Source organism: Dryobates pubescens, chromosome 24, assembly GCF_014839835.1.
Source record: "Dryobates pubescens isolate bDryPub1 chromosome 24, bDryPub1.pri, whole genome shotgun sequence".
Lineage (NCBI taxonomy): Eukaryota > Metazoa > Chordata > Aves > Piciformes > Picidae > Dryobates > Dryobates pubescens.
The window spans coordinates 15,486,897-15,508,555 of record NC_071635.1 but is presented as its reverse complement, the minus strand read 5'-3'; the positions used below and the strand labels follow the sequence as shown (position 1 = coordinate 15,508,555).

The 21,659-nt window shown below is 49.7% G+C and overlaps 1 protein-coding gene across 1 annotated transcript; it reads left to right on the top strand.

The window, feature by feature from the left end:
- The first annotated feature begins 3,472 nt into the window (after window positions 1-3,472).
- On the top strand, window positions 3,473-20,204 carry RASGEF1B (RasGEF domain family member 1B). Its single transcript, XM_009896750.2, has 13 exons — window positions 3,473-3,652; window positions 5,057-5,179; window positions 6,022-6,159; window positions 8,363-8,575; window positions 8,676-8,750; window positions 10,915-11,010; window positions 11,584-11,686; window positions 12,114-12,193; window positions 13,539-13,634; window positions 14,730-14,825; window positions 17,077-17,200; window positions 17,892-17,964; window positions 19,835-20,204. The coding sequence occupies exons 1-13, from the start codon at window positions 3,476-3,478 to the stop codon at window positions 19,857-19,859; spliced, it is 1,419 nt and encodes a 472-aa protein (XP_009895052.1). The 5' UTR covers window positions 3,473-3,475; the 3' UTR covers window positions 19,860-20,204.
- The last annotated feature ends 1,455 nt before the right edge of the window (window positions 20,205-21,659 follow it).

Genomic DNA, 21,659 nt, shown 5'->3' with positions numbered 1-21,659 from the left:
AGACCTTCTTGTGGCCTTCCAGGATCTGAAGGGGGCTACAGGAAAGCTGGGGAGGGACTTTTGAGGGTGTCAGGGAGTGATGGGACCAGGGGGAATGGAAAGAAACTAGAAATGGGTAGATTCAGGTCGGATGTTAGGAAGAATTTGTTGCCCATGAGGATGGTGAGAGCCTGGCACAGGCTGCCCAGGGAGGTGGTGGAAGCCTCATCCCTGGAGGTTTTGAAGGCCAGACTGGATGTGGCTGTGAGCAACCTGCTGTAGTGTGAGGTGTCCCTGCCCATGGCAGGGGGCTTGGGACTGGCTGAGCCTTGGGGTCCCTTCCAAGCCTGACAATGCTGTGATTCTATGTTAGAATAGAAGTGGTCCCAACGCTGAGCCCTGAGGAGCACCACTTGTGACTGGCCACCAGCTGGATTTAACTCCATTGAGCACCATTTTGTTTCTTACACTTTCCTAGCCTTGCAAAGAACCTGGAAGGCTAAGAGCCCTTCTGCACCAGAACACTTTCTCTGTGGCAGAACGTGGCCATGGTTGAACTCTCCTGTGCAGGAACCTTGTTGTCTTCAGCCCCTGCTCTGTGGCACACAGGGGCACTCTCCTCTCTTTCCAATTCATTGGGCTGGACAGAATGGAATCCTTGTTTGAAGGGCTGTCAGAGTGACTAAAGTCACTTTGCAGATATGGAAGCTCCTCACTCTCTCCCATTTTGATGAAGATGCCTTTTGGCACCTCACAGGAAGGATTTGCACAGGTCCTGCAGGCCAGGAGTTTCTCTCTGGCTTTGCAACCATATTTTGCCTTCTCTTTCTGGTTACTTACTCAGTCTTGTGCTGGTTTGAATGCCCCCTTTGTCCAGACATGCTGCCAGCAGAAGCAGGTCTCTGCATGTCTCTGTGGGGCTTCAGGTCCCTAGGAATCTAGCCACTAACTTAACAGTTTCTCATATCCACTGGGCTCCCTCAGAGGAGTGCTTTGTTTGTGAGCTGGGGAGTGCACAGATGGCAGCAAGCTATTTATCTCCAGGCTGTCACATCACTGCTTGCTCTCAAAATAGGAGAGACTGTTTCACAGGCTGGGCTGTGTGGCTTTAAAAAGCCTTTTCCCAAATAGGATTTGCTATAATGGAGAGAAAAGCAGCAGCATCTGCACTTACCATGATGGCTCAGAAGCATTAATGCTTTTCTCAGCCACACACACACTCACTCCATTAATGTACAAGCACAGCAGCCTGTGGATAATATCTTCCCAGTTCTATGTCCCTTGCCTCCTGATTGTGGGTAGGATAGGGAGTACTGTGCAATAGCTTTCTGCAGTTGATCTGCCTGCTCTCCAAATCATAGAATTCTCAGGGTTGGAAGGGACCTCAAGCATCAGCTGGTTCCAACCCTCCTGCCATGGGCAGGGACACCTCACACTACAGCAGGTTGCTCACAGCCACATCCAGCCTGGCTGCAAAAACCTCCAGGGATGAAGCTTCCACCACCTGGGCAACCTCTTCCAGTGTCTCACCACCCTCATGAGGAAGAACTTGTTCCTAACATCCAATCTGAATCTACCCATTCCTGGTTTTGTTCCATTCCACCCAGTCCTATCCCTCCCTGACACCCTCAAAAGTCCCTCCCCAGCTTTTATTTTCCCCTTCAGATACTGGAAGGCCACAAGAAGGTCCCCTGGGAGCCTTCTCCTCTGCGGACTGTACAACCCCAACTCCCTCAGTCTGCCTCCATGGCAGAGGTGCTCCAGCCCTCTGCTCATCCTAGTGGCCCTTCTCTGGACACCTTCCAGCACCTCCAGATCCTTCCTGTACTAGGGGCTGCAGAGTTGGATGCAGTAGTCTAGGTGGGGGTCTCAGCAGAGTGAGCTGTCTCATGAGCACTCGCAGCCCAGCAACTGCTGTAGCAGAGTTAAAGCCAGCCCCTATTTGTGGTTAAAACCGGGCACAAACTGGGCTGACAAGTCAGGGATATAAACCCCAGGTTCCATCAGCTGACAAGGGCTGCTGCTCCCAAAAGGCAGGGGAGGAGGTGGAAGGAGGCTGTAACTCCAACTCTGAAGTGATCAGAGAGATTTTATCTTCTGTCCTTTTCACGTGCCCCCTCACCACCCACCCCCTTCTCTAGCCTGCAGCTCTGGCTCATCTTTTCCTTGGTAAGACCTTTATGTTCCACAGGCACTGAGATGCCAACTGATGAGTAATTGCTTTATTTTTCCTAAAGTATTCAGCAAACCTGAAGCTGGAAAACACAGGGCTGGATTTTTTTTTCCCCACATTGTCACAGAATTTGGAGAGAGAGTTTTGGAGAGACCTCTGATTCTGTCAACATCTTTGATGTCATTGGTGATTCAGAGAGTCATAGAATTGTCAGGGTTGGAAGGGACCTCAAGGATCATCCAGTTCCAACCCCTCTACCATGGGCAGGGACACCTCATACTACAGCAGGTAGCTCAGAGCCACATCCAGCCTGGCCTTCAAATCCTCCAGGGATGAGGCTTCCCCCACCTTTCTGAGCAACCTGTGCCAGGCTCTCACCACCCTCCTGGGGAACAACTTCTTCCTCACAGCCAATCTCCATCTCCCCACTTCTAGTTGTGCTCCATCCCCCCCAGTGCTATCTCTCCCTCACACCCTCAAAAGTCCCTCCCCAGCTTTCTTGGAGCCCCCTTCAGATCCTGGAAGGCCACCAGAAGGTCTCCATGGAGCCTTCCCTTCTCCAGACTGAACAGCCCCAACTCTCTCAGTCTGTATTCATAGCAGAGCAGCTCCAGCCCTCTGCTCATCCTCATGGCCCTCCTCTGGACTTGGACAGCATTGGTAAGCAGCAGTACCCAGGCATATTCTTCCCAGTTGCTGGAGCCACCCAGAGAGTGTGTGGAGGTAGATGTACTGCAGCATCAGCCTTCAGCCTGGCTCACAATGGTCACAGTAAGAGCTGGTAAAGCCCACTACTGATTTACCAAGGTGGAGCTGGGAGATTGAAGCTTCTGACTGCAGTTACACAGCTTTCACGCCATGCAGGGAGGCTGTCCCTCACACACAACCTCTCCAGGGCTTCCCTTCAGCTTCTGTCCCTCTGCACCCATGGGGGCTGTGCCAGCCCGCAGCAGGCTGAACACCAGCTTAGGGTTTCCCCTGAGCTGCCAGCCAGCATTATGCCACATCCTCAAAAGCTTTACAGAAACTTTGAGCTCCCCAAATCTGTCTGGATTCCTGCATGCTCCTCTTAACCCTTCACTGGGACTTGTCTGTTACTTGGTGAAGAACCAAAAGGATGCAGAAGGGCAGTGGGGAGAGCCTGTGTGGGCCCTTCTCTGAGACATCTGCCTGGGCTGGGAGGCAGCAGCACAACCTTCTCTGCTCTTTGCAAGCAGCCCAGGCTGTGCTGCTGCCTTTTCTCCTCTAGAGTGTAAAAAGCCTTTTGTGCTCCACCTTCTGCTAATTATCCACTATCTCTTGTGTGATTCTCAGCAGGAAAGGATGCCACAAACCCCTCCCTTTGCAGCTATGTTTGACAGCAGTGGCTACAACAGGAACCTCTATCAGTCAAAAGAGGACAGCTGTGGAGGGCTCTATTACCATGACAACAACCTTCTCTCAGGGTCCCTGGAAGCTCTGATCCAGCACTTGGTACCCAGTGTGGATTACTACCCTGATGTAAGTATCTACACCCAGCTCACTGTATGGCTGCATCCCCTAAAGGGGAACTCTCAGGTGTGCAGCAAAGGCAAAATGTGTCACAGCAATGGCTGTGGAAGGGGTTCAGGGGACTAATTAGCAATGGGGAGGGGGATAAACTCATGTGCTTGGTAAGTGCAGCTGCAATTGCTTACCTAACCTAACCAGTCTCATTCTTCACCCCTGTTATGAGGGGCACAACCCTGGTGATTAGTTGATGAAGCAAGTATCACAGAATCACAGAACATCAGGAGTTGGAGGGGACCTTGAAAGATCATCCAGTCCAACCCCCCTGCCAGGGCAGGATCACCTAGAGTAGGTCACACAGGAACATATCAAGGCAGGTTTTGAATGTCTTCAAAGAAGGAGACTCCACAACCTCTCTGGCCAGCCCAGTTCAGTGTTTAGTCACCTCTACAGTGGAAAAAGTTCTTCCTTATGTTCATGTGGAACCTCCTGTGCTGCAGCTTGCACCCACTGCCCCTTGTCCTCTCATTGGGCATCACTGAGCAGAGCCTGGCTCTGTCTTCCTGACACTCACACTTCTCTTCTTTATAAACATGAATGAGGCCACCCCTCAGCCTCCTCTTCTCCAAGCTAAAGAGCCTTCAGCTCCCTCAGCCTTTCCTCATACGTGCCTGTTGTGGCTTACTGTTTGATGGATTCTATGTACCACTGACCCATTAAAAACTTGTCAGGCAAGCTGAAGAGTAATTTAAAACCTTTATCAGTGGGGTCAAAGCCTCTCAGGTTTTAATGCATATTTGCCACTGCTCATCTAAGGCCCCACATGTATCTTGCCATGACCAGGTGGACTGTTTGGAGTCAGCAGAGAGGTTGGGCACGAGCACAGGAAGCTTGTCACCTGAGGATTTTTGACTTGTTTGGATGTGTTTGTGCACTGAGACGTGTTATAGAAATCTTAGTAAAGAAGAGGGATATCCAAAGGCTGAGGAGGCAGCTGGGGGTGATGAAAGTGCATCTCTGCCTGTAGAAACACCTTCAGCAGGAGCCTAACTCCGCTTCCATTCAGCTGCTCTTATTGTCATAGACCTCTTTGTGCGCTTCCAAGACAAGGATCCTCTGAAATTCGTGTTAGAAAGAACACAAGCAGCACAGGACTGTGCTTAAGCTGCTGCTTCCTTGGGCACACTGCATCTTGCATAGCATGGCTCAGCCACAAAGGTAAAATGCTACTTCTGGAGCAATGCCAAGTGTACATGAAATGCTTACTGCTGTACTAATAGCTCCTGGCACAGCCACAGCCAAGAGGTTTTTCTTCTGCAGACGGTGAAGTGTTAGGGACTGGTTTGTCAGGGACATGTTGTGAGCAAGCATACAACTGGCAGTAATTGATCCCTTTCTCTGTCTTCTTGTTTGCAGAGGACATACATCTTTACCTTCCTTCTCAGCTCACGCCTCTTCATGCACCCCTACGAGCTGATGGCCAAAGTCTGCCACCTGTGTACGGAGCAGCGGAGTCTGAGTGAGCCTGGCCTGGACAAGGTACACAATGCCTTGCTCAGGGCCTCCTGGTAGCTCCTAGGGACCTGGGGATGCTGGTTGACAGTAGGCTGAACATGAGCCAGCAGTGTGCCCAGCTGGCCAAGAAGTCCAGTGACCTCCTGGCCTGCATCAGGAGCAGTGTGGCCAGCAGGAGCAGGGAAGTTATTCTGCCCTGTGCTCAGCACTGGTTAGGCCACAGCTTGAGTCCTATGTCCAGTTCTGGGCCCCTCAGTTGAGGAAAGCTGTTGAGATGCTGGAAGGTGTCCAGAGAAGGGCAACAAAGCTGGGGAGGGGTCTGGGGCACAGCCCTGTGAGGAGAGGCTGAGGGAGCTGGGGTTGCTTAGCCTGGAGAGGAGGCGGCTCAGGGGAGACCTTCTTGCTCTCTACAGTTACCTGAAGGGAGGTTGTAGCCAGGTGGGGGTTGGTCTCTTCTCCCAGGCAAGCAGTGACAGAACAAGAGGACACAGTCTCAAGCTGTGCCACGGAAGGTTTAGGCTGGATGTTAGGAAGAAGTTCTTCATAGAAAGAGTGATTTGCCATTGGAGTGAGCTGCCCAGGGAGGTGGTGAAGTCACCATCACTGGAAGTGTTTAAGAAGAGCCTGGATGAGGCACTTGGTGCCATGGTTTAGTAGATGAGATGGTGTTGGGTGATAGGTTGGACTTGATCTCTGAGGTCTTCTCCAACCTGGTTAATTCTGTGTTGGGTTCACAGACTCAATCAACCAGGTTGTGGACCCTTAGGCTCCACAGCATCCCTCAGAAGGGAATTCCCTTCCCTTTGGGTTATTCATGTGCTGTATTGCTATTCCATGTTAACATTCCTCCTCCTGTTCTCAAGCAGAACTGGCTGAGAAAAACTGCACCCAAAATCCTGCAGCTGTTGACTGAGTGGACAGAGACCTTCCCTTATGATTTCCGAGATGAAAGAATGATGAGGAACCTGAAGGAGTTAGCACAAAGGATAGCCAGTGGGGATGAGGTAAGTTGTCTGTGCACAAAGTCCTTGGACTTAAAAGGTGTTCCTTTTAGTGCTCTGAGAGTGCAGGTTTGTTGTTAATAACAATTAATGAGGCTCTGAGTGAACTTAGTATGAAGGTGCTGGTGGGCTGGTAGCTGTCTAGTAGCTAGACCTAGAAAGAAACTTCACACAATAAGCAGATCCTTTTCAAAGGGTTCACTCCATCCCCAAACCTGTAATACAGTAGTGCAGAATGTCTTTTAAACAACTCCAGGGATGGTGTCTCCCACCAACAGCCTCCCAGAAACCACTTCATACTGCTCCACCACCTTGTTTCCCCCAGCTCTATAGCTGTGGCTGCCCCACATGAGCATGGGACGGGCAGGACAGAAGCTCTGAGGCTTCAGCTGTGTGCTTCGTGGAGGGGAGGACAATCCCAGGGGGATTATCTGTTAGTTCTTCTGGATTTTTTGGGGTTGCTGTTGGCAGTTGAGAGATGCTCTGTGCGTGTTTGCATGGTGTGACCTGCTCTAGCTGGGGGTGGCCCTGCTCACTGCAGTGGGGTTGGACAAGATGACCTTTGAGGGTCCCATCCAACCTGCTGCAATCTGTGTGTGACAAGACACAGCTTTGTGGGTGTTAATGTTTTTTCATTTCAGTGATTGTGCTTGGAAGTAGCTAGTTAGTCACTGGGAAGCCCTGCATGTCTGAGAAATCCCTGCAGATGTTGGTAATGCCTTTGGTTTGTGTGAGCAAGCTGTGTTGGATTCAGGCCTCTGAGCTGTAGCAGGTTTGGGGAAAAGTCTCACAAGCAAAACTGGAGCAGGAAGAGTTGTCTTGAGCTTAAAGTATCAGATATGGACTCAGAGAAAGTCCCAAGTGCCAGGCCCTCTACCTGGGTCCCAACAACCCCATGGTAAGCTACAGACTTGGGGCTGTCTGGTTGGAAAGCTGTAACTTGGAGAGGGACCTGGGGGTTCTGGCTGACAGTCAAATAGGAGTCAGCAGTGCCCAGGTGGCCAAGAAAGCCAATGGCATCCTGGCTTAGACTAGAAATACTGTGGCCAGCAGGGACAGGGAGGTGACCATCCCCCTGTGCTCAGCACTGGGGAGGCCACCCCTTAAGTGTTGTATTCAGTTCTGGGCCCCTCACTACAAGAGGTACATTGACCTCATTGCTCTCTGCAGCTCCCTGAAGGGAGGTTGGAGTGAAGAGGGGGCAGCCTCTTTTCCCTGGTGGCAAGAGACAGGACAGGACCAGAGGAAATGGTCTCAAGCTGCACCAAGGGAGGCTCAGGCTGGATGCTAGGAAATACTTCTTCACCATGTAACATATTGCTCCATCAGAAAAAGTGCTTTGGAAAGACCTTAATGGGTTAATTTTTCCCCATCTCTTCAGTTTCATTCCAGTCCTTCTCTTTTTTCCCCCCACTGTGTTCTACAAGACACCATCATGTCATAGAAATACAAATAACCAGGGTGGAAGAGACCTTTGAGATCATCAAGTCCAACCTATCACCCAACACCATCTAATCAACTAAACCATGGTACCAAGCACCCCATCCAGTCTCTCCCTAAACACCTCCAGGGATGGTGACTCCACCACCTCCCCAGGCAGCCTATTCCAATGGCCAATCACTCTTTCTATGAAGAACTTCTTCCTAACATCCAGTGTACAAGGGCTTGTAGTGATGGGATGAGGGGCAATGGCTTTAAGATAGAAGAGTGGAGATTTAGACTGCATCTCAGGGAGAAATTCTTCACAGTGAGGGTGCTGAGATACTGGAACAGGTTGCCCAGGGAGGTGGTTGAAGCCCTGGCCCTGGAGAGATTCAAGGTGAGGCTCAATAGGGCTCTGGGCTCAAGGTGAGGAGAAAGTTCTTCATGGGGAGAGTTGTTAGCTGTTGGAATGTGCTGCCCAGGGAGGTGGTGGAGTCACCATCCCTGGAGGTGTTCAACAGGGGATTGGTCATGGCACTTGGTGCCATGGTTTAGTAGTCATGAGGACTTGGGTGACAGGTTGGACTTGATGATCTTTGAGGTCTTTTCCAACCTTATTTATTCTATGATCTAGTTGGGGATGTCCCTGCTGAGTGCAGAGGGGGTTGGACTGGATGACCTTTGGGGGTCCCTCCCATCCCATTCTATGAAAGGATCAATCTGTTTTGGTGTCATGCAGACTTTAATGCTGTCTTCTCCCATTGTTGAAACCATCTGCTGGCAGATGTACAGGAAGAATGTCCAGCAGCTCCTCCAGAACCTGATCCGGAAGCTCGCCACCGTTGGGCAGTATGAGGAAGTGCTTGCAAAGATTAATGCCACATCCAAAGATCACCTCACACTTCTAAAGGCCAGGCCCCAGACCATCCAGAGGGACATCATCACTGTCTGCAACGATCCCTACGTGCTGGCTCAGCAGCTGACACACATAGAGCTGGTGAGTTGTTGTGCTTCGAGTCTGATTTCGTTTCCCCCCCATCTTTTTGACGTGGAGGTTAAGAAAGGCTATGACTTGTCTGCTCCTGTGCTTTATTTAGGAGAGGCTCAATTATATTGGACCAGAAGAATTTGTCCAGGCATTTGTACAGAAGGATCCTTTGGATAATGCCAAGGTAACTAAACACCTTTCCTGCCATCTGAATCATAGAATCAACCCGGTTGGAAACGACCTCAGAGATCCATCAAGTCCAACCAAGTCCATTGAGTGTAGGGGGTGAGTCCCACATTAGGTTCAAGACCAAAGGATGGAGGGCAAAGGTTGGATGAAAAGAAGTGATGTTACAGTAAGCTATTAGGTCAGCTCAGTCATAAAAGGATGGAGAAATGTCTGGATCCTGCTCTGGCAGGGGGGCTGGATTAGGTGATCTTTCGAGGTCTCTTCCAACCCCTAACATTCTGTGATTCTGCAACTGGCACAGATCTGGAGCACCTCTGAAATGAGGCATTTAACATCCTGGAGCTCAGATGTCTCATGAGCTGGAAGCAAGAAATGAGGAGTAGCAAGAAAGAGCTTCATAGTGAAAATGCTTTAGGACTTATATTAAAAATGCTGTTGGTGGTTTTTCTTCCTGAAGGACAACTTCTGAGGGGGACCTCACTGCTCTCTGCAGCTCCCTGAAGGGAGGCTGGAGTGAGGAGGGGGCAGCCTTTGCTCCTTGGTGGCAAGTGACAGGACCAGGGGAAATTGTTTCAAGCTGCCCCAGGGGAGGTTCAGGCTGGATGCTAGGAGATACTTCCTCAGAGAGAGGGTTCTCAAACTTTGGAATGCTCTGCCCAGGGCAGTGCTGGAGTCACCATCCCTGGGGGTGTTCAAGCAGCCCGTGGAGCTGGTGCTTAGGGACATGGTTTAGTGCTGACCCTTCAGGGCTGGGTTGAGGGTGGGACTGGATGAGCTTGGAGGCCTTTTCCAACCAGATGTTTTCTGTGATTCTGGAGCTCCAAAACTCAGCTGACAAATTGAATAAATGAACACATTTGCAGGTTTATTTTGTTTGGCTTTTTCCCCCCCCCCGATTTAAGCTAAGGGAGAACTTAATCCTTTGAATTTGTTTTTTTTCCCCAGGCCACCTATGTGATCTGCAGCTGGAAAAGGCTGAGTTTGGCTTTTGTGTTTTCAGCATCTGTTTTTCCTTTTAGCAAAGTGAACTCTTGATAGCAAACTGGGAACTGGGGCAACTTGTAGCTAGAGCACAGATGACAAAAAGGGGACAGTGAGCTCTAGATCCATGTGAGATGAAGGGCAAAGGCTCAGTGTTTTTCACTAACTGCACTGCAGTTATCTCCTTGAGTGCTGCTTTTGAGCTGATCTGTGCTCTATAAATAAACTGACAAACTCAGGCAGTTGGAACTTGAATCCCTGTCCTCCCTACTGCTGACAAACAGAATGGAATGGCTCAGGTTTACAATTTGATGGTCATTCAGGCAGTCTGTGGAAATGGTTGTATAGGTAGATACCACCACCTGTCTACCCTTTTTTAGGCAAGCCTGAGATGTGTGGTGGAAGATGTTCCACACAACAAGCAGCACTGGTTAGGAACAGGAGAATCCAATCCAAAGAGAAGAGCTGAACTCCCAAACTGAGGAAGCAGAGTGTTAATTTGAATTGTAGAACCATAGAATGGTTTCATTTGGAAGAGGCCTCTAAGATCATCCAACCATCAACCCAACACTACCATGGCCACTAAACCATGTCCCCAAGTGCCATGGCCACAAGTTTCTTGAACACTCCCAGGGATGGTGACTCCACCACCTCCCTGGGCAGCCTGTGCCAATCTCTGGCCATGCTTGTAGCAAAGAAATTTTACCTAATATGACCTCAGCATTGTTCCTGAGACTGCCATCACCAACTGAACACAATGTGCCAGTGGAGTGGGCTGGCCTCTGCTTGCCTTCTGCACTCACAGAGGGCAAACTGCTTCCTCTGCTGTCAGTGGGACAGGAGTGAGCAATGAACCAGAGCTCATATTCAAGGAAGCTTTAAGCAGATATTTAGCTTTGACTGTCTGCATAAGTCTGTCTTGAGTCCTTCCTTACAGCATCCTAGAAGGACTTCCAGCAGGGATGGATTCTGTATTCCTGCTTGAGTGCTTTACCAAGCCAGCAGCTCAGCAGGAAATGATAGTTGCTCAAATACCATCCTTGCTGCTCTCCTTCCAAGCTTTATGTCCCTGGTTCCTTGAAGGTGTTTGGGGATGGCAATGCAGGAAGTCAAAAGGTCTCTTTCAGGGAAAAGAGGGAGGATTACACTGAAAGTTGCCAATTTTCCTCTGTCTGCAGGGATGCTACAGAGACCAAAAGAAGACCCAGAATTTGGAAGCCTATGTGGAATGGTTTAACAGGCTCAGTTACTTGGTTGCAACAGAAATCTGTATGGTGAGCAAGGACTTATTGTGACAGAAGGTCTTGTTTGGTCTAGTATGCTGTGACTGTGAAGCCTTTCCAGGTTTGGTGCCCCTTCAGTGTGCCCTTTGCCATCTCCTTCTCTCAGCTTTGTGCTTTTGCATGTGTGGATGAAGTCAGCAGAGGGCTGAACTGGCAAGTTCCAGGTTTTCAGCATCCTCCTCAGGCCACAGCCTTGTTTCTGTGGCACAGTGGCAATGTTCTGCTGGGTTAGCCCTTCCTGCCATCTGGCCTGCCCTTCTCACCTGTAAATGCCCCTTCTGAGGGGGACATTTTTTGTCTCCTCTGTGCTGTCCCCCTTCTCTGCTCTGCTGTTCTCCAGCCCCTTCCTCTTGGTAGAGCTTCTTTACCTGTTGTATTTGCTCTCTAGCTGCCCTGTATCTGGCTTGTCTTTACTGTCCTGAGGGCTTTTAAGCACACCAAGGATGGCTTCCTCTGCACGAGTGGTGGTAGAGGTGGAAAAGACTTTTAAGAGGGGGGGTTGTTTCTTTTGGGGATGGGTCAGAGTGCTCCTGAGGAGTGTGACATTGGTGGCATCTCTTGCAGCCTGTGAAGAAGAAGCACAGAGCAAGAGTGATAGAATATTTCATCGATGTGGCCAGGGAATGTTTTAACATTGGCAACTTCAACTCCTTAATGGCCATTGTCTGTAAGTATGAGCCCTGGCACCTTTTGGCTCTGCTTGAGTCTGGGTATAGGAAAAGGAAAGCTTCATCCAAAAGCCTGCTGCTTAGCATGCTGAGGGGGGAAGCTGGGAGGGGGAAGTGCTGGAGGCTGTTTAGTCTGGAGAAGAGAAGGCTGAGAGGGAATCTTAATCGATGTCTATAATTACCTGAGGGCTGGGTGTCAGGGTGAAGGTGGTGGTCTCTCTTTGGTGGTGCCCAGTGACAGGACAAAGAACAATGGGTACAAGCAGGAACACAGGAGGTTCCACCTCAACACATGGAGACACTTCTCTACTGTGAGGGTGACAGGGCCTTGGAGCAGGTTGTGGAGTTTCCTTCTCTGGAGACTTTCCAAACCCACCTGGATGTTTAGAATCACTCACTCCAACAATTCCCCTCTCTTGTATCAAGCTGGCATGAACATGAGTCCTGTGTCTCGGTTAAAGAAGACTTGGGCCAAAGTGAAGACGGACAAATTTGACATTCTTGAGGTATGTTTGGGGCTGTGAAGGTATTTTAACTGCTCTAACTGCCTGGAGAAGAGGAGGCTCAGGGGAGACCTTCTTGCTGTCTGCAACTACCTGAAGGGAGGTTGTAGCCAGGTGGGGGTTGGTCTCTTCTCCCAAACAGAACAAGAGGACACAGTCTCAAGCTGCACCAGGGGAGGTTTAGGCTGGAGGTGAGGAAGAAATTCTTCCCAGACATAGAGATTGGCCACTGGAATGTGCTGCCCAGGGAGGTGGTGGAGTCCCCATCCCTGGAGGTGTTTAAGAAGAGCCTGGATGAGGCACTTGGTGCCATGGTTGAGTTGATCAGATGGTGCTGGGGGATAGGTTGGACTGGATGATCTCAAAGGTCTCTTCCAACCTGGTTAACTCTATTCTACCCTAAAATTTGAGTTTGGCTTCATTAGGAAGTGCTTCATTTAGTATCTTTGTGCACTCAATGGAAACTCTGGAAGATGTAAGGGAAATTGTTCAGCCAAGTTGTATTCTTTGGATGAAGAAGGAGGAAATGGAAGGGTTTTTTAAATATGATGGTGGGGCTTTGGAGAAGAGGAGACTGAGGGGAGACCTCATTGCTCTCTACAACCCTTTGAAAGGAGGCTGGTGGGGGTTGGTCTCTTCTCCCTAGTCTCAGGTGGTAGAAGGAGAGAAAATGGCCTGAAATTGTGCCAAGGGAGGGTTAGGTTGGAGAGGAGGAAAAATTTCTTTGCTGCAAGAGTGGTCAGTGGTAATGATAGGACAGGGAGGAATGAAAAAAAAAACAACTAGAAATGGGTAGATTCAGATTGGGTGTTAGGAAGAAATTCTTCCCCAGGAAGGTGGTGAGACACTGGCAGAGGTTGCCCAGGGAGGTGGTGGCAGCCTCATCCCAGGAGGTTTTGAAGGCCAGACTGGATGTGGCTGTGAGCAACCTGCTGCAGTGTGAGGAGTCCCTGCCCATGGCAGAGGGGTTGGGGCTGGCTGAGCCTTGAGGTCCCTTCCAACCCTGACAATTCTATGATCTAAGAGGCTGCCCAGGGAGGTGGTGGAGTCCCCATCCCTGGAGGTGTTCAGGAAACATGTGGCCATGGTCTAATGGTGATCTTGGATTGGTGATTGGACTTGATGGTCTTGGAGGTCTCTTCCAATCCAAACAATTCTACAGCTCTATGAAAATGAGTTTATCTTCAGATCAAATGGACAGGTGAAGAGATACTGCAGGCCACTAGAAGGCCATATTTGTGCTGCTATTCAGCAGACTCCCTGCTCTTTTAAAGAGCTGCTGAAGTGAAAAGAAGTGTGTGTGGTGTTGGCACTGGCTTGTTTCTGACAGGACCTTCATGCCTTGCAGCATCAGATGGACCCTTCCAGCAATTTCTATAACTACCGAACTGCTCTGCGCGGCGCCGCTCAGAGGTCCCTGACAGCTCACAGCAGCAGAGAGAAGGTATTGTCTGCACAGGGCCTGGCAGTGGGCAAAACCCAAAGGTGCTTCCTAAGCTTTTGAGCTGGTTTGACACCAGACAGAATATGGAATTTGCCCCAAAAGGGAAACTGTGCTCGAAGAAGGACATTGAGACACTTGAACGTGTCCAGAGAAGGGCAACGAGGCTGGGGAGAGGTCTCAAGCACAAGCCCTACAAGGAGAGGCTGAGGGAGCTGGAGTTGCTTAGCCTGGAGAAGAGGAGGCTCAGGGGAGACCTTCTTGCTCTCTCCAACTCCCTGCAGGGAGGTTGTAGCCAGGTGGGGGGTTGGTCTCTTCTCCCAGGCAAGCAGCAGCAGAACAAGAGGACACATTCTCAAGCTGTGCCAGGGGAAGTTTAGGCTTGAGGTGAGAAGAAAGTTCTTCACTGAGAGAGTTGTTAGCCATTGGAATGTACTGCCCAGGGAGGTGGTAGAGTCACCATCCCTGGAGATGTTCAAGAGGGGATTGGATGTGGCACTTGGTGCCATGGTTTAGTAATCATGAGGTTTTGGGTGACAGGTTGGACTTGATGATCTTTGAGGTCTCTTCCAACCTTACTGATTTTATGATTCTAAGGTGTCCAGAGAAGGACCACAAGGATGAGCAGAGGGCTGGAGCTCCTCTGCTGTGGAGGCAAACTGAGAGGGTTGGGGTTGTTCAGTCTGGAAAAGAGAAGGCTCCAAGGAGACCTAATTGTGGCATTCCAGGATCTGAAGGGAGCTACAAGAAAGCTGGGGAGGGACTTTTGAGGGTGTCAGGGAGTGGTAGGACTAGGGAGAATGAAGCAAAACTAGAAATGGGTAGATCCAGACTGGATGTTAGGAAGAAGCTCTTCCCCAGGAGGGTGGTGAGAGACTGGCAGAGGTTGCCCAGGGAGGTGGTGGAAGCCTCATCCCTGGGAGTTTGGAAGGCCAGGCTGGAGGTGGCTGTGAGCAACCTGCTGTAGTGTGAAGTGTCCCTGCCCATGGCAGTGGGGGTTAGAACCAGAGAGACTAGAGACTTCCTTTGATTTTTCTCTGTAGAGCATTGTGGTTTTGATTTGAGATCAGACTGAGAATACTGTTGTTCTCCCCTCAGATTGTGATACCTTTCTTCAGCCTCCTGATCAAAGATATTTACTTCCTCAATGAGGGCTGTGCCAATCATCTTCCCAATGGCCATATCAATTTTGAGGTAAGTGGAGCACCGAGTGTGGTATTGATCTGGGGCAGCCCAGCTTGTGGCTCAGCTTCCACTGAGTAGAGGGAGAGGAAAATTAGACTGGAATTGGAGTGTATCTGCTACTTCCCACAGAAGCTAGGAGGTGCTCAGGAAAAAAACAGTTTTATTGAGGATGGAATGTTCACAGGAGCCCTTTTGGTATTCAAAATGTTTTGTAGGTAAAGTCAGAACTTTTTACCAGTGCCCAAATCCATCTCCACTTTCCCCTCCCAGATTCATTGTGCTCCATAACAAATTCAGTCAAATTCGACTTTCAGAGCTGCTTGTTCAGTTCCACAGGTAAAAGTTGAATTCATCCTTTTGTCAAGATGCAGGCAGTGATTTTGTGCAATTAAGTCTCAGACTGTCTCTGAAGAAATGTGCCAGAGCAGCAGTGAGGGAGTTTTGAGTCTCTCATCTTGCAGTAGTTCTTCTGCCTCCCATTTCCCACTCATTACCTGGCAGTGGAGATTACCCAGTGATTTGTTTGCTGCTGCTTGCAGCTTTAAAGAAGCCTGAGTCAGACACACAACACTGCAGGACATTTCACTTGTAGTCATCAGCCTGAACCAGCTTGTTCTAAAGCTGCACTGCTCTGGTGAGACCTCACCTGGAGTACTGTGTCCAGGTCTGGAGCCCTCAACACAGGAAGGACATGGACCTGATGGAGTGCATCCAGAGGAGGCCATGAAAATGATCAGGGGCTTGGAGCAGCTCTGCTATGAGGACAGGCTGAGGGAGCTGGGGGTGTTCAGCCTGGAGAAGAGAAGGCTCTGGGGAGACCTAATAGTAAGCTTCCAGTACCTGAAGGGGCTACAGGAAGGATGGAAAGAGACTGTTTGCAAAGGCCTGCAGTGACAGGACCAAGGGCAATGGTTTCAAACTAGAAAAGAGGTTTAGATTGGCTATTAGGCACAAGTTCTGCACCATGAGGGTGGTGAAACACTGGAACAGGTTGCTCAGGGAGGTGGTTGGAGCCCTGTCCCTGGAGATATTCAAAGTGGGGCTCAACAGGGCTTTGGGCAGCCTGATCTAGTGGAGGATGTCCATGCTGAACTTTGAAGGTCCCTTCCAACCCAGACCATTCTATGCCTCTGTGATTCAGAGCTGGAATGCTCTTTTACTCAAGGAAGCCATGTGCACTTGAGGCACATTAAACTTTATTTGAAAGAATTTGTCAATGAGTGTTTATCAACACACTGCAGGAGGAGGAACGTTTATTTTTGGAATCAGTTCCCAGCAAGAAAATGGGAGCACTTCAGAGCAGCCTAACTAAACTGGAACATCTGAATTTCAAAAGGTCAGCAGTAAGCACAGAGAGGCTTTTCATGTGGAAATTACTCAACGTGTCACAGTGATACAAACAAGCCTGAGCCACCATCAAAGTGAAGATCTGGGCATAAGGAGTCTGACCAGCTCCTTGAAAAGAAATGAAGTGCAGGCTGTGATCCACTATGTATATTCATTAATAGCAGCCATTTTGTCCTGGTGCAGGAGTGGGAATTCATCTCAGTTTGAGGCAGAAATGCAAAGCTGAGTTGTTGAAGCAGAGCACTTTCCATTCTAACTTGAAAGCTGGGGAGAATCCAAGCTTGGACCTGAGACTAAGGTCTCTCTCTCTTAAAAACCTGTTCAGGGTAAATAGTGATGTTCAGTGTGTGGCATCTCTTAGAATCATACAATTGTTAGGGTTGGAAGGGACCTCAAGGCTCAGCCAGTTCCAACCCCCACTGCCTTGGGCAGGGACACCTCACACTACAGCAGGTTGCTCACAGCCACCTCCAGCCTGGCTGCAAACACCTCCAGGCAGGAGGCTTCCACCACCTCCCTGGGCAACCTGTGCCAGGCTCTCACCACCCTCATGGGCAACAACTTCTTCCTAACATCCAATCTGAATCTACCCACTTCTAGTTGTGCTTCATTCCCCCCCAGTCCTATCACTCCCTGACACCCTCCAAAGTCCCTCCCCAGCTTTCTTGTAGCCCCCTTCAGATCCTGGAAGGCCACCAGAAGGTCTCCTTGGAGCCTTCTCCTCTCCAGCCTGCACAACCCCAACTCTCAGTCTGTATTCAGAGCAGATCAGCTCCAGCCCTCTTCACCTCCTCCTGGCCCTGCTCTGGACACCTTCCAGCACCTCCAGATCCTTCCTGTAATAGGGGCTCCAGAACTGGACCCAGAACTCCAGGTGGGCTCTCACCAGGTGTTTTCTCTCCTGTTCTGACAGAAATTTTGGGAGTTGGCAAAACAAGTCAGTGAGTTCATGACGTGGAAGCAAGTGGAGTGTCCTTTTGAAAGGGATCTGAAGGTTCTGCAGTACTTGCTCACTGTCCCAGTCTTCAGTGATGATGGTAAGGAGCTCTGGGCTCTTGCAGGTCTGCTGACACTGGCTACTGCTTAGCCTCTATGTGAGGTTGTGGTTTCCTCACAGTAAAGAAAGAAGCTTTTTTATGGTTCTGAGACAAGTCTCTTTGGAAAGTGGGGGAAAAAAAAAAGCTTCTCCTTTACAAATGAGAAAGAAACTAAGATGTAGGTTTTTCTGATCTGTGAGAGTTGATGTTTTGCTTTTCTCTGAAATGGAGTGGTGGAGGGAAAGGATTGGATATGTGGTCCCTGTAGATATCCTCTGAAGGATTTGCAGGGACTTCCAGGCTGCTTTACACTAAAAGAGAGCAAAAAAAAAAACACCCACCAACCAAACAAAAAACAACAGGGACTTCAGTAGCTGCTTACAAAGCACCATGTCCCTGGGCTCTGCTTTTTTTTCCCCTTTTGACTCTTTTCTTCCACTCTTGTGCTTTTCAGTTTTCACTGCTTGGGTTTGATTCCCCCTCAGGACAGCCTTTGTTCTCGGGCGCTGTTTGTTAGCGCTGTCTGGACGCAATTCTTCAGCAAGTCTCTGCTTCTAATGGGATTCTGGAGCCCTCATCTGAGGGATGGCTTATAGAAGCCTGCCTCATTTTTGCTTCAGTCCATTTCCCAGGGAGAGCCAGTTTGAAAATGGCAGTAGGCTTAACCTCTTGTGTTTGCTTCTGCTTGCAGCGCTTTACTTGGCTTCCTACGAGAGCGAAAGCCCCGAGAACCACATTGAAAAGGACAGATGGAAGACACTGAGGTTTGTGTCAGAGGCTCCCCTCCATCAATACACAAAGAGAAAGGGACACCAAAAGAGTTCCAGCCAAATGGCACTCTGCATCTTCCAACAGATGGGGCACAGCATCACTGTAAATCCCCCTTCCATCTGGGACTCGTGGAAGAAAGAGAACAGTCAGTCTTTATCTTAAACCCTCTGAAGCCTTCTCTCCCTTAGGGGGTGGGAATTAGACTAAGTCATTTTGTATCTTAATTTCTTGTGCTCTTCAGTGTAGGAAAAAAAGACTTGGTAAACTTCAAAGGCATGCCTGCTTCCTGCCAAGCACTGGAAACAGAGCATTTGGGTTTCCAAGCAGATGTTTCTGCAGCTGCTGCATCCCTTTATACACCCAGCCTTGCAGACAGGGATGAGGTTTGCAGGAAGATCACTCTGGGGCAAATGGGGAGGGGACAGGCTCTGCTCACTTGCACCCTGGCATAGGACAAGGGGCAATGAATATGAACTACAGCACAGGAGGTTCCACCTCAACATGAGGAGGAACTTCTTCACTGTGGGGCTCACAGAGCACTGGAACAGGCTGCCCAGAGAGGTTGTGGAGTCTCCTGCTCTGGAGGCTTTCAAGAGCCATCTGGATGTGTTCCTGTGTGACCTGTGCTGGATTCTATGGTCCTGCTCTGGCAGGAGGGTAGGACTCAATGATCTCTGGAGGTCCCTTCCAACCCCTAACATCCTGTGAGCCTGTGAAATGCATTCATGAAACTAGGTAACAATTCAGAATCCAGGCTAGGACAAGCAAGTCTAAGCTGGGCTTGGCTTCTGTGGGTTGAACATAGCTTCATCAAGGAAAGAAGGAAGAAAAAATGAACCAGGGTTTTGCCTCTTGCCAATCAACTTCTTATTCTTTTAAATGTCAAGTTCATAGCAGCAGAGAAAATGAATCAGGTGCATAGATGGAGACACAGAAGCAGGTGTATGGACCACAGAATCAGAGAAGGTTAGGGGTTGGAAGGGACCTCCAGAGATCATCCAGTCCCACCCCCGCTGTCAGGGCAGGTCACACAGGAGCACATCCAGGTTGGTTTTGAATGTCTTCAGAGAAGGAGACTCCACAACCTCTCTGAGCAGCTTGCTCCAGTGGTTCACCACCCTCACAGTGGCAAAGTTTTCCCTTCTGTTCCTGTGGCACCTCCTCTGCTCCAGCTTACCCCCAGTGCCCTTTGTCCTGTCCTTGGACATCCCTGAGCAGAGCCTGGCTCCATCTTCACCACGCTGCCCTGCACATCATCAACAGGAATGAGGTCACCCTCGGGCTCCTCTGCTCCAAGTCCCAGCTCCCTCAGCCTGGCCTCACAGGGAGATGTTCCATTGACTTCATCATCTTTGTGGCTCTGTGCTGGACTCTCTCAAGCAGTTCCCTGAGGTCCTTCTTGAACTGAGGGGCCCAGAACTGGATGCAATATTCCAGATGTGGCCTCACCATGGCAGAGCAGAGGGGCAGGAGAACCTCTCTCAACCTACAAACCACACCCATTCTAATTCACCCCAGGATACCATTAGCCTTCTTGGGCACAAGGGCACATTGCTGGCTCATGGTCATCCTTTTGTCCACCAGGACCCCCAGGTCCCTCTCCTCTGTGCTGCTCTCCACAGCCAAGGGGATGTAGCAGTTGCACCTTTTGAGGAGAGGACAGAAAGGCAGAGTTACTCTCATCAGTGCACAGACACTCCACATTATACAGGGGGCCAGATAGATGAAGGCTGAGCTTGAAAATCTGTAACAGCACAAAACTCAGTTTCACAGGATCCTTATCTGAGGCACTCTGAAGCTGTCTGAGAGCTGCATCATTCCAGTGATTGTCTTGACTGACTTCCTTACCTTTCTCCCTTTTAGGTCAGTGCTGCTGGGCAGAGTCTAGTGCACAAGCTGGCTGCTGTTTCTGCTCCTGGTGGATTCCCAAGGGGCATGGCTTGCTTTATTTTCCTCCACACCCAGTGGCAAAGGGATGAAAAACCTGCAGTCAGTTGTGCTATTGTGTCAGCAAAGATGAAACAACTCAACTCAGGAGAAAGCAAGCAGCTGCTCAGAGCTGACAGATGAGCTAAAATCACAGCCTGCTCTGCTGGAGTATTGCTTGTGGACAGCGCTGACAATCACTTGCAGAGCTCACCTGCTGCCCAGGCATCACTTCACTCCTGGATGGAATATTTTCCCCCTTTGTTGTCCTGCAGCTTGCAGAGTTGGTGGTAGATTACAGAGGAGAAAGGAGGAAAAAAAAATAATCACCATTCCTTGCAGTGAAACCTAAACCTACACTGAAGAACTTCCATTCCCAATACACCAAGAACTTTGCCTGACTGGGATTGCTAAGAAGGGAAAGGAGTGGGCAGAAAAAAGGCTGACTGCTGGGGAGGTTTTTCCCCTCACCACTGTAATGTTGGCTGTGGAGTTTGTTTGTTTGTTTTCCCTTTTTTTTCTTTCCCCATTATGTTTTTGAGTTGGCTGCTGGGAGGCAAACTCATTGTGATCCTAAGTTATTGTTGAAATGTCAAATGTTAAATGAAAATCAAAGCTGTGGTAGAACTCAACACCTGCTACAGAAATATTGTGGCTGTCTAGCTTGGATTGTTCTGCAATTTCTAGGAAGCTCCCCTGCCCCTTCCCTCCCCTGCCCCTTCCCTCCCCTGCCCCTTCCCTCCCCTGCCCCTTCCCTCCCCTGCCCCTTCCCTCCCCTGCCCCTTCCCTCCCCTGCCCCTTCCCTCCCCTGCCCCTTCCCTCCCCTGCCCCTTCCCTCCCCTGCCCCCTCTGAATCCTTTCCTTCCCACTACATGCTACAGACAGTCTTCTTTTTACTATGCAGATTTCTTACTCTACTCTTCCATCCTTGACCTCCTCCTTCTTCTATCCAGTTGAACAACCTGACTTTTCTAGAAGAGCCCTTGAGGAAGTGGGGTCCCAAGTGTGTTGCAACAGGGGAGTATGGTTTTTAGGCAGTCATTTTTATAACTGTCCTTTTTTTTGTTGGGAAGGGTAGCCATGGAGAACACAACCCACTTTGGCTGAAACAGCAATGGGGAACACAACCCACTTTGGCTGAAACAGCAATGGGGAACACAACCCACTTTGGCTGAAACAGCAATGGGGAACACAACCCACTTTGGCTGAAACAGCAAGAGGCCAACACCAACAAAAAAACCCAACAACACAGGAGGCTTCTCCTCATCTCCAGCTGTGGACAAATCAGTCTCCCTAGCTGCTTGCTCCATGGGTTGTGTTGATGACTGAAGTAGTTCACTGTGTCACACTCCTAGTAACTCTCCAATAGCTCTGAACATGTAGTCACTCCATTTATCCTAGGAAGAACCTGATGGGGGGGGGGGGGGGGGGGGGGAAGTAGTCCTGTAACTGTAGATCACCCTGGGCACAAAATCACTAAGCAAAAGCAACAACTTGGAACAACATTAGGGGGGGGTGGGATTTGCAATGATCCTGCCAGTGGTATTTAAAAAGGAACTAAGAATAAATATCTCTATTTGTTGCACTGCATCTCTTGAGTTTTCAGCTAGTCTGGGTTTGATGTCCTCTCCATGCCTGTTTGGGCATGTATTTAATGTTTCAGCTCTGTAGGAACCTGCTGAAGTAGCCTTCATCAGTGGGGATGCTGTCCTTAAACACAGCCTGTTTGCTGGGACAAGGTGCTGGCACTTAATGAGTTACA